Source organism: Aegilops tauschii, chromosome 7 (genome assembly GCF_002575655.3).
Source record: "Aegilops tauschii subsp. strangulata cultivar AL8/78 chromosome 7, Aet v6.0, whole genome shotgun sequence".
NCBI classification, from domain to species: Eukaryota; Viridiplantae; Streptophyta; class Magnoliopsida; order Poales; family Poaceae; genus Aegilops; species Aegilops tauschii.
In genome coordinates, this window is record NC_053041.3 from 609,648,262 (window position 1) to 609,660,774 (window position 12,513).

Sequence of the window (12,513 nt, forward strand, 5' to 3'; positions counted from 1 at the left end):
CTGTTAAGAAATCGCCAGCTTCACAGGGAATTCCCTGTTAAGAAATTCGTATATCGCGGAATCTATGTGCTTCAATTTGATTTCTTAAGAGGGAATTCGTATATCTATACACGGCTAGCAAACGGGGTAGTAAAAGCCCACCTGTGATTACGGTTCTTAACATATCTTCAGTTCGCTTTTCTTTCTTCCGCAAGAGGAAAGAAAAGGCGACCTCGCCGCCAGGAGTCTTCCCCGCCACCGCCGTCCGGCGGCTCCCCTCCGCCGGCGGCCTCGGTCGTCGGTGGTGAGGGGTGTCGCCGGATCCACGCGTGTGGATCGTTTTTTCTCTCGTAGATTAGGATTTTAGGTCGTTCATCGTCTTGGCTTCGGCTGCGGCGATGGCGGCGTGCGTTGAATAAAGTTTCTTCGGATCCTACTCCAACGAGGCGACCGCTCCTATGGTTGGGGATGGATTTAGAAATCAGTCTGTTCAAACAAAGATGGCATGGCGGCGATGACATCCTTGTGGTGGACCTGTGTCCTCGGGCTCCGCCATTGCGATGGCGTTTGCTCCAGCGCAGGCGCGGAGCTTGGGAGATAGTCCAGGCACGGATGCAGATTGTGGTCTGCATCGGCGGCATCTGGAAGATGGTGGATCGTGTGCTGGGTTCGCGGTTCGTGGATTGCAGATGTGGTTTTCTCCTCCGGCGTTCTAGTCGTGTGGGGGTGCCAGATCTGGAGTTCGATGGCGTGTCCGGGGTGTTGCCCCGATCTGATTCGTTCAACGGTAATGGTTTTGTCTTTGGTGAGCCACCTTGGAGGTCCGCAAAGCTGCATATCAACGATGTAGCCGCTACGAGCTCGGGTGTGAAGGTGATCCGTCATTTTTTTCTTTAATGGCTGCTGTGATGGTTCCAGAGGCAGGTAACGGGCGTTGGTGTCAAGTTCAGAGGTTTCTTCAATCTTAATTGTAATTTTACTTCTTGGTTGTTATTTCTTTGCGCAAAGGCTAGCTTTCTGCTATCTTTTCAGTTTTGCCAGGTCGGTTACGTGACTTGTACTATGATACTTATGATTTAAATAAGACACGTATTACCATGAAAAAAAATTACGGTTCTTAACAGGAAATTCGTATATCTATACACGGCTGGCAAAAGGGGTAGTAAAGAAAAATATCTTCGCGTAGTCGCGTTGAAAACGGAGGCTAAACCTCCAAACCCTGGACCTCCGCTTCTGATGGCGGTCACCGCCGGCTGTTCCGACGGTTCGATTCCCATCTCGGAAGCGCGACGTCACGCGGCGGCGCCGGCACGGGCGCCCAATCTCCGGTTCCCCGTCACGCCCCCGCCCAGTCGTGCAGCCTCGAAGTTGCCGCCGACTAGCCATGACGACGCGGCGGCCCGCGAGATCCCGGTTGCTGTCGCCCTGCTACTCGCCGCCGCGGCCGCGAACGCGGCCATCCCGCCCACCGCGATCGCTGCGTCCGGCGGCTCCATGGGCGGGCGCTCCTCCTCCTCCTCCTCGTCCTCGAGCTCCTCTTCTTCAACATCCAGCAGCTCCTCCTCCTGGTCCTCCTCAACATCCTCCAGCTCGTCCTCCTCAGGACCATCTTGGTACGATTCTTCGACGACTCACGAGTCGGTCGGGACGGCGGCCGCACCACCCCGGGCTGCTGCGGACGTTGACCCCGCCGTACTCGTGCAAGCGTGGCTGATGCTCATCGGCCTCATTCTCCTGGCCGTCGCCGTGTGGCACTACACCCGGCCGAGGAGAACCGTGGTCAAGCTCCAGGTAGGTTCACCTGATATTTTCCCATTCATAAGCAATTGAGGAGTACCTTTTTCTTGCCTCTGCTTACAAAATCATAGTGCTGGTCGATCAATGGAGTTCATGATGATTTCAGGTTGCGTTGCTGGGCTTGGCAAAGCCGTTTCAGAAGGAACTGAACGAGATCGCTGAGAAGGTGGAGGCTTCGAACCAGCGTTGGTATAAGTTCATATTGACGGGTAATATGCTTTCTGAAATTTTGATCTGTAATGTACTCCGCACTGACTTCCATGCCTCCTTGTGCAATAGCTTCAGTTTGTTGTTAGCTCACAGAAATAAGGGGAAAAAAAAGCAAACATCCAATTTGGCTCTCCAGAGCACGTGCTACTGCGTGCGAAAAATGCTTTGTCAAATGTGATTTTTTATAAAAAAATTAGTTGTGTTCATAGTCACATCTAAATGCTACATGCAAATTTTTAGGTGAAAAGCTTAAGCATTTTGGCCTGCAAAAAAGAACAAGTTGAACGCCAAAAGTTACCGCCAAATATTACACCCAACTATATTTTTTACACTGACGAAACATTGCTGTTCCGTTTCGCATGAAAACTGTCAAACATGCTTACGAAACTAATATGGACATCTATAAAAAAAACCAGAGTTTTTAAAATTTATTCACTATTTGTTTTGATTTTACTGTTCACTCGGAGCAAATGCACCCAGGAGCCAAAACAACCGTCCCGTATACTATATATGTTACTGATTATCAAATGTTTTTACTGCTAATACATTCGCGTTGAGATCTACGGTAATATCAATTATTCCTTAGTACTACCTTATTTATCTTGTTCATGTGACTCATTATGCAGAGACCATATGTGCCTTAAACCGTCACAATGATTGTTGCGTCTCTTCAAGCTTATCGGTAAGAAACATATACTCTGTTATGACAACTAGGATCTTGCATGGAGTCCGCTGTATTTTAGCCCACTTGATCTCTTAATTTTGTTATGTTTCCTTTATGTTAGGCTGATGTCAAAGTTGGAGCGGATTCTTGGGAGGAGCATTTTGATAAAATTTCTCTGGAGGAGAGGAGCAAATTTGATGAAGAAACACTTTACAACTTGGACGGAATCAAGGGGAAGAAAGTATACTCCAAAAAACCAGATGGCTTCAGCAACGAATATATTGTGGTATATTAATTTTGTCCATCGTAAAATGCTTCCAGGAAAATGGCCTTCCTATTCGATGCGAACTACTTACTGATTTGGACATACCGGTGATGATAGTTCTTCTTGTAGCCTGATATTCTTTTGTTACAAATGTGAAGTTACACGTTTGCAGATAATGATGTTTGTGATGATTTACAATTTCTTCAGGTAATGACTTTTGTGATGATTTACAATTTCTTCAGGTAACCATCCTAGTGGCTGCTGATGGAGCACTGAAGTTCCCAAAAATCAAAAGACCCGCTGATCTGGTGGCAGTACTGGAAAAACTTAATTCTATATCTGCAAGCAAAATGCGGGTATGGAGCTTCTTTCCTACTATTTCATAATTCAAAACTGCTTCCGGATCAAATTTCATCTGACATCGCTGATGATTAATTTCCTACTTGTTCCTCCTACCTCAGGGCGTTAATGTTTTATGGACTCCTCAAGAAGAGAACGACGTTCTTTCCGAAGAGAGGCTTCTTGCAGATTATCCTAATCTGAAGGCCCTGAGTGATTACTAGGACGATCGTCCCTCTCGTGTTCTTAGATGCCCCGATCATTTTTTAAGTGCAATGTCTACAAGTTAAATCATTTAGAGTATATGTTGTAAGTTTCAATTGCGTCAATTATGATGAGACCTAAGTTCTAGTTTTGGTTGGGCACTGAGTATCTCTTTCATTTTTTAGCTTATTAGCATATAATGAGGCTCGTATTAGAACACTAGTCATCATGAACTAGCAAAAAAGACTATTTCAAATTACTTGTAAAAATACCTAAGGAGATGAGGTGGATGAATGCTAGTCATCGATGAACATTGTACCTTCCTTTTTCGATAAAGGGTGGATTTTATTGGCTCAAAATGAATCAAGAAGATACAAACACAAAGGCAAACACCTGGCCTCTTCATAGTTAGGATGCACAGAACAAAACAGTGTACCTTCCTATTTCGAATTACTTGTAAACTTATCTTCATGAAACTACTAAAAGTTTTTTTTTGCAGGAACTCTTTAAGTAATTCATATGTGAATTAATTAAATATATAAAGAAGAAACAAATTATTGCAACTCCCTGGTTTGCAGTCACGGTGCCTAAACTATATATTATGGTTTTCTCACCTTTGGCCTATGTCCCTGTTTTGCATTGAGATATTGAGATGGGAGTTGGCTCTCTCCATTAAAATTCTGTGATCGAACTCATTATATATATTTCTAACATATTTAGCACACTTCAGTCTACTATGTCAGAATTGTAGATCTTGCATATTTAGCACACATTTCGCATTGGCTACATAAATTAAGCTGAACTAGTATGCAAATAGCCACACCGTTGTCACATTTGATGGAGAAATGACCAAAATCAACATGACAAGTGCATGTATTGTACTATATGTAGCATGTGCATTATGAATGCACTTCTATGCATAAGTAATATTTCTGTGTTGAAAACAGAAGTTATTGGATTTGATTGCTGGAATTTACATGTGAGCAAGCGCCCTTTTTCTCACTACATTAGTACCAACCTCAGCATTCATATTTAAACCGTCAACATCCACCGTAGGAATGTCCATATAGACCAACAGAGAGAGGGAACTTAGTGACAAAGTCCCGAGAGATAGGATCACGGCAGAGGTGCAAGTTGGGTGCTCCAATGCAATGTCTACTCTATAAAAGTTGCCCAACAAACTGTACGAGAAATCACTAACAGCATCATTTCCCATCCACGGATTCCGGGCTTTATTCGACAACTTGACAATGTATTGGGAGTGCTCTACAGCCACGAGGAATTTTCTTGCACTTCATCTATCTCCCTGTTTCAAGATAATAGCCAAAAATCATCACATTTGAGGTCAAGTTTGAAGAAAACACCGATTTTCAAAAGTTTTGAACTCTAAAATGGTACCACAATGTTCGCCACATAACTCATACTAAAATTCACGGCCATCAAAATACGAGGATGCTTATAAACTGAAAGGTAGGGAGAGAGAGACGTGATTCAGGACCATGGTTCAACCGAACCTATGGTCTATGCCGTACGATTTGACATCCTACTACATGTGGATCTGTGACATGCATGCCAACTGCATTTTTTAATCAACCATGCATGGATCCTCATGAATAGACATGCATGTCAACTGCATTTTTTAATCAATCATGTATGGATCCTCATGAATAGTGTCTAGAAATCAATGGTGTCGAGTGTAGGTTCGGCTGAACCATGGTTCCGTACAACATTTTCGGGTAGGGAGATCTGTGAGTAATTCAATGTTTAAGAGGTCATCAAGTAGAACTTCGTCTGATGTACATAATCAGGCTAATTCAAGGAAAGAAGGTAAACATAAACATAAGCAAAAGTTCATAGTGCCCGAGCTAATGCAAGAGCAAATCGCTGTAACAAACTCTGTCGTCAATGGAACGGCGTCATCTTCCACTTCTGATTCGGGCCCCCGTTGGCCGGGAACAAGATGACGGGCGTCCCGTCGTGCGCCCCGCCGGTTTCGGGTACACCCTCCGCCGCGTCAAGGACGTAGCCGAGGTCGCTGACCCTGCGGATGCAGTGGTACCCTTCCCCAAGATCGCCACCCCGCGTCCACAGCAGCGCGACGTCCACCGAGTCCGGGCAGTAGCCGACCACCTGAAGCTTCTGGTCACCGTGGGAGCGCCGCAGCGCTTTCCCGGTGGCCTCATTGACCAGCACGAACGAGCTGCGCCCCTCCGAGTCCGTCACGCGCTCGGTGTTCCGAAAGCTCTGGATCCAAGCCTACGTACAAGAAGAGAGAAGCGATGATGACACGCCGTGCGAAATGCAGATGGTCTCTGTGTTAGCAGCAAGCCATGCTCGTGATAGTGGCGACCGGTATAAGTGCACGGTCGAGTCCATAGCGTGTGTGGCGCGTGCGTGCGTTATGTGTGCTCATGGCATGCGTGTGTGTCGCTGGGTAGGTGTGAGAGCCGGTGCTAGCTAGCCAGGCCGAACTTGGTGGCTGCTAGGCGTGGTTGTTAGCGCATGCATGCAGGAGGTAGTTAGCGGGTTTGTTGCCAGCGGCCACGGTAAGCGCGTCGTGCGCGTGGCCGAGCGGATCGCTCGTGAGCAGCGGAGTCTGCAGGCATTCGTGCGTATGTGCGCACAGGTAACGTGGGAGCTGCGCTGCCGTGGGAATACAAAAGGCCTGACCTCGAGTGTGTTTGTACCAGGGAGTTGCCGAGCATGTAGCCTGTGAATACAAAGAAAAGATTGGGGCGTTCGTGCGCCCACGGCGGCGTTCGTGCGCCGGCCGGAAAAATTTCTTCGTGTCCAATGTGTCTTCTTTCTCCTACCTCTGTCCATGAGTGAGCTGAGAGAGAGAGCAGCCAGGCGTGGCAACAACAATCTGCGCATCTAAAGCAACCAGCAAAGGTTAACTGACTTGTTTGTCATCCTCCAGATCCGTGCTCGCGAGGACGGCGGCGCCGTCGCGGACGGTGAGGCTCAGCTCCTGGTTGCACTCAGACGAGACCCGCATGGGCGGCCCACGCCCTGCCGGCTCGTCGGAGATCCTCCAGAGCTGGTTGTCGCCGCGGATCCAGCGGAAGAGGATGAGCCGCGTGCCGTCGCGCGGGCCGCCGTACTCGGAGCCGCCCCGCTCGGCGTCGAAGATGTACTCCATGTTGTTCACCATGTGGACGCGGCTGAAGCCGCCGGCCACGTCCCTGCTCTCCGACCACAGCACCGACTCGTCCAGGCACCCCGGGTTGAACCGTATCGCTCTCACCTGTAGGGATGGAAAGAGAAACCAACCACAATGGTACTACTATTGCACCAGTAAAAATAAATATATGAACAGCCGGAGTTGTTGGCTTACTGGCAGATGGTAGCCGAGGGAGTGCTTGAGGGCATCGCCGGTGGCCTTGTTGACGAGGGCGAACGCCGGGTTGCCGGCCTCGTCCTTGAGGCCGCCGGCGTACATCACGTCCTTGTACCACCGCTGCATGCATCGAACCGCACAGGGAACGCACGGATCAGGAGACTGGTACACCGGAAGAGGAGGAGAAAGCGGACGCGTGGAAGCAGACGACGGAAGGTAGGCTTGCCTGGCGGTCGTCGCCGGGGTCGGCGGCGGCGAGGACGACTTGGCCGTCGATGAGCGCGAGGCTGTGGTCGTCGGAGGCGCGGCAGTGGATCCGGAACGTGTAAGCCATGGCTACGAAATAGTACTGCTGTCGGCGCTCGTGGTGTGGGTCGCCTGCGATGTTACTACAATCGAACGACTGGTGCATGCCTCGCGCTTTATACTACTCTATCATGGAAGTTGAATTAAAACTACTAGCTAGGTACCGTCGTTCGAAACTCCGGAATAAATTGGCGTCGCCAACGATTCGTGACCCCGGCCCCAATGCATGGGAAATGTATACCGTCGCTTGTTAATGGGAAACGGCGAGTCTCTCAATTAACGGAATTGCTAACTCACATCTAGATAATATTTAAGGATGTCACATCTAAGTCCAGGGCCATCAAATTATATATCTACACTACTATTAAACGAGAGAACTTCACGAGGGTCGACGAAAACTCTGCCATCCGTGTGCGCCCCACGCTCGTGCCCTTCGCCCACCCATAACCCCCATACATCACGCTCGATCGTGTGAAACCCCGCCTCCTGTTCCTCTCTCCAATGAAGCGCCGCCGCCTCCCACCGCGTCCCCCATCTTACCTGCCACTCACACCTCACCTCGGTCGCCAGCGGCCTCCCCCTCCACTACATCGCCTCGGAGCCCACCGCCCGACGCCAGACGCGCGAAGAGTAGCCACACACAAGCCATGGCTAGGACGCGCGAGGCTCCCACCGCTGCCATGCAGGTGAGCCGCCGTCGCGGATGCATGAGGAGTAGTCGCCCCTTCATGCGGGCACCCACGCGGTGTCGCCCACTTCGGCCCTGATTCGCCGCAGCCTTGCCGACCGGGTGCTCGGCCTACTGGGCCTGGATTCGGGCGACGGCACAGGCGGCGCCGGCCCCCGTGCCTCCACATGAGGAGGAGGAAAAAGGCCTGGCGCGCTACATCCCCATCAAGGCCCTACTTCCTCTCCACCAGGTGAGTATGAACGTCTGGTTGTACGCTAGGTATTTGATGACACTTCTGCAAGGAAGACAATGCGTGTTACTGTGCTTTTTCAATCTCTCTTCTAGCGTTGTCGTTGGAGACCACGGTGATTTGGTGACGATATCCAATCTTTTACAACACTGATTTGACGAGCCTTCAGGCATAACATGGGAGCGACGTGGCACATCCACTTGGTCGCTAAACTACATTGCGCTCCGCTACTCTAAATTCAGTCCAGAGATCATGGTGAGTGATTTCGGTGTAGCACCACATATTTTGAGTGCCAAGAATTATATTTATGTTTGATCCATCCAGCTTATGACATCCTGAATATCCGTGGCACAGGTTTAGAACCACTGGGTATTGCTCAAACTTTTCTGGTCTCTCAGTCGCTGCTCCAGAAAACTTGCATTCAGTACAACTGGACTCTACAAGCACTGATATACAGCTCCATGGTATTATTTGGGAACTGGTCAGACTGTTGAGAAACCCATGGTTGGGTGTTTCGTATCATGGGAAGCTTCATACAAGCTACAATGGGCCTGATGGGATAAATGGATGTTCAGTTGATGTTTTCAAATCTGCAATAAGCTTGTTGCCTTACCCTGTGGGATGCATTTTTTTCATTTCAAGATGGATTGGAAAATCCGAGATACAGTGACCTTGTACAAAAGGTGTCCAAAAATGTGAGTAACATGTCCATATCATCGAGTCTGAAAAACTACTGCACCATCTTTATTTTGATTTTATTTATCAGTGATACAGGTATATATAGATGCTTTGTTCTACCCTCAACTTCAGCTTCTCTTTGCTTTTTAGTTGGTTATATCATCTAGCAACGTGTGCTTAGTTGTTTGGTTTGCAACGTGTGCTTAGTTGTTTGGTTGCAATCTTTTATCCGCTTCTCTGAATTGATAATGACAAGTTATGTTCACCGCACCTCTGCCGCCACTGTTGATGCCGCTTCCATGATGGTAGGGAAGGCGCTGGGGTGTGGGAGTTACTTTCCCAGCCTTGCTGGGTCGACGGCGACAGAGTTAATTTAGAGCACTATGTGTATTTCTTATTATCTTATGAAACTTCTGACCAACACGGTATCTGACACCGAGTGTTTCACATTATTCACAATCTTCAAATGTTGTGATGTGGTCTTTGCAGATCATTAACGTTTGGTGTGTTCATTTGTATCAAGTGTTCTGGAGCTCATACAAGCTTGGGGTGCACATTTCCAAGGTAACCACAATATCTATGTATTGCTAGCTATTTGTTATCAGTGTCCTTCCATTTTCAGCTTAATTTCTTCTTACTTGGAATGATTTAAATTCAGCCGTAGGACATGTGGGCTTAGACCTTTCAGTTATATAGTTAGGCTTTTATTTGCTAGCCCTTTCTGAAACAAGGCAAGGGCAACCATGAGGTTTACTTTAGTACTTGTAGGGACCCTTTGATATTTTGATTGTCCTAGCGATTTCTACTATCCAAGTCTGCAGAGCAACACATGGAAGGCTGTCAGACATTATATGTTGTACAGTTTTTTGTAACTTGAGAAACACCTGCATGGAGCTACACCCCTGTATTAGCAAATAAATAAATAAACATGAGATGAGTCCGTATGTTTCTCTTTGTGTCTGAGGTTTAAAAACTATTTTTTTCTATTTCTAGAGAACCACTGAAGCGTCATCACACATGAGATGAGTCTGCATGTTTTTTTTTTGACAATTATGAGTCCATATAGTTAGCATGCATACTGGCTAATAATCATTATTTTCCTAGCACGTCTTGTAAATTCTCAGTTGCATTCTGTAGTTGTTGCAACTGAAATTTTCTTGAAAATTGGAATTTTGAACTGTCGTGGAGGAATATAAATGTGTGCTGACTGCATTGCAATGTGTCTTCTTATGCAATTTACATTTCTTATATTATCCAAGGTCAAACTTGTACTAATATGTATGAATATGATGTAGGTTGATGCGATCAAGTTTATTTGTAATAAGCAAAGATAATCAGAAGGATACAGATTTGTAGAGTTCTACAGTCATGCTGCAACTGAAAAAGTAGTTGATGTTTTTGCTGGGCATATAATGCCAAGTACTGATCAACTTTTTAGGATAAGCTGGGCATCATTTAGCATGGGGGATATGAGTTCGGAGTCAGACATTGCTTCAGATAATTCCATATTTGTAGGCGATCTTGCCTCTGATGTCAATGATGCTGCATTGCTGGAGACTTTCTCCAGCAGGTACTCCTCTGTCAAAGATACAAAAGTTGTTATTGATGCTAACACTGGTAGATCAAAGGGCTATGGATTTGTGCTTTATCACGCATCTGGACTTGTTTCCCTTCTTGATTTGTTTGGGAGGGAGATTCATTCAGAAGTTCACACTTCGCAGTATTTATGTACAAAACTGTTTTTGCTCTGCATTCATTCCTTGCTGCTTTTATGCACTACCTTTTTGGAAAATGGGTTTGTATGGGTGACAAGTGAGATAGCTTCATATTTTTTAGAATATTAATGATTGGTCAAAAAATTTGAGAACATGTGAATTGCTATTATCAATGTTCTTTTGGCTAAAAAATTCTACAGGAATCATTTAATGTTGATTGCGTAGATGTGACTATTTATTTCTGTTTACTGGAAAATTGTTGGCTTACATACTTTTGGGTCTACTGGTTCATCCTCTCGATCAGATGGAGATTTGAACAAACACAACTGTGAGTACAGATGCATTGACTGTAACTTATGCAATGTACATCGTTACAACTTTTCTTTTATTATTGTTGTTTAATTGTCATTAGGTATTTATCGGTTGGCTTGACCCAAATGTTAGTGAAAATAATCTTAAGCAAACCTTCTCCCAGTTGTGAAGATTGTAGTTGGCCTTGTGTTGGTAGTTGCAGTTACACAATGATGGATTGTGTTTACTTTTTTTTATGGAAACAGAGAAGCCGATTATTCTGTTTGCAAGACGGTTATCCTAAATTCTAATTCAGACATTAGTGATGATACAACAATTTTCTCCACCAAAATTGTGATTTCGGGCGAGCTTAGCTTAGGGTGGGACCACCGGAGATCGTGTGGCGCACGGGAGACAGAAACTCCACCAGCTATTGTGTTGTGCCCACCGACAGCAATAACAAAGATATTGAGGTCATTGCCAGACATGACTGCCCTGTTTGCAATCTATTGGGTAGTCCTATTTGGTGGATTGCATCTATAGTACGTTGAAAGCAGATGTAACATCATTGATTTTCACATTAGATGGCTCTTGAGTATATGTGATCTTTCTCTACGAGGAGCCTACAATTTGTAATGTTGAATTTCTTTTGAGACCTCCACAAGCTGTCTATGAACCATATATGCAGTAGGCATTCTCACATGTATTTTTTTGTTTTTGAAAGGAATGTTAAAATTCGTATGTTCAACTGTAAATTTAAATTTTCAGTCCTTTCAACATGGTCAAGTTTATATTTGTTGGTGAACACGTGCGTTGCACGTGCATGGTTACTAGTGTCTTTAAAACTCGCGCAAAGTGATCGTTCCTCGCACGCTCGTGCGCGTAGCGTTGACGTGCGCGTCAGCCTGTGTCTCCACGCGAGATTGGGGCGGGCCGTCTTGTTTGTGGGCTCTTTTCTGTTTCGTCTCGGGCTGGTCTGCACTGTTTGATATGTTTGTGGTTTTTTTTTCTGTTTGTCTCAGTTGTGGGCTTCCATGTACCGTGGTAGGAATTTCTCCAAAAAAAATGGGGAGCAACTAGTTAACGAGCGCTCCTTCGGGAGCCTCGCAACGATCAGCGTCACTTGGCGCGCTCTCAGCCATTCGCCACGTGTCGCGCTGTGGACACTCCCTTCGGATTTTTTTTTCGCACGCGTTTTCTGCTTTTTAAACGGGTTTTTTCGACGTTTTGGTTTTGCCCCGGTCTTTCTTAGCTTTTCGATCAAAAAAATTTGAAAAAAAAATTGCGTGAAAAAAACGCGTTTTCTTTTTTTTTCATTCGCGAAAGTCACGTTTTTTTTCGCGAGAGGCACGATTGTGCTTTAGCGAGAGTCACGGCCGTGCCTTTTGGAAACGAAAAAAAACGCGTTTTCTGTTTTTTTTTCCGCGAGAGTCACGGTTTTGCTCCGCGAGAGGCACGGTTGTGCTTTCGCGCCGTGCCTCTCGGAAAAGGAAAAACAAAATGCATTTTCTGGTTTTTTTTCTTTCGTTAGAGTCACGGTTTTGCTTCCGCGAGAGGCACGGTTGTGCTTTCGCGAAAGTCACGGCCGTGCCTCTAGGAAAGGGAAAAAATACGCGTTTTCTGTTTTTTATTTCTTTCGCGAGAGTCACGGTTTTGCTTTCGTGAGAGGCACGGTTGTGCTTTCATGAGAGTCACGGCCGTGCCTCTCGGAAACGGAAAAAACGCGTTTTCTGTTTTTTTTTCTTCCACGAGAGTCACGGTTTTGCTTCCACGAGAGGCACGGTTGTGATTTCGCGAGAGGCACG

At 46.4% G+C, this 12,513-nt stretch overlaps 3 protein-coding genes across 3 annotated transcripts; 1 reads left to right on the forward strand and 2 right to left on the reverse strand.

Annotated features, from left to right (window-relative positions):
- The first annotated feature begins 1,215 nt into the window (after nucleotides 1–1,215).
- On the forward strand, nucleotides 1,216–3,478 carry LOC109785785 (FLUCTUATING-LIGHT-ACCLIMATION protein 1, chloroplastic-like). The gene is made up of 6 exons (XM_020344375.1): nucleotides 1,216–1,770; nucleotides 1,883–1,985; nucleotides 2,613–2,668; nucleotides 2,772–2,936; nucleotides 3,158–3,271; nucleotides 3,377–3,478. The coding sequence occupies exons 1-6, from the start codon at nucleotides 1,216–1,218 to the stop codon at nucleotides 3,476–3,478; spliced, it is 1,095 nt and encodes a 364-aa protein (XP_020199964.1).
- A 1,793-nt stretch (nucleotides 3,479–5,271) lies between these two features.
- On the reverse strand, nucleotides 5,272–7,352 carry LOC109785789 (ricin B-like lectin R40C1). The gene is made up of 2 exons (XM_045231056.2): nucleotides 6,796–7,352; nucleotides 5,272–6,705 (listed from the first exon to the last, which is right to left on the reverse strand). Exons 1-2 carry the CDS (start codon nucleotides 6,922–6,924, stop codon nucleotides 6,352–6,354), a joined length of 483 nt encoding a protein of 160 aa, XP_045086991.1. The 5' UTR covers nucleotides 6,925–7,352; the 3' UTR covers nucleotides 5,272–6,351.
- On the reverse strand, nucleotides 5,361–6,163 carry LOC109785786 (ricin B-like lectin R40G3). Its single transcript, XM_020344376.1, has 2 exons — nucleotides 6,146–6,163; nucleotides 5,361–5,714 (listed from the first exon to the last, which is right to left on the reverse strand). The coding sequence occupies exons 1-2, from the start codon at nucleotides 6,161–6,163 to the stop codon at nucleotides 5,361–5,363; spliced, it is 372 nt and encodes a 123-aa protein (XP_020199965.1).
- Nucleotides 7,353–12,513: the final 5,161 nt, after the last annotated feature.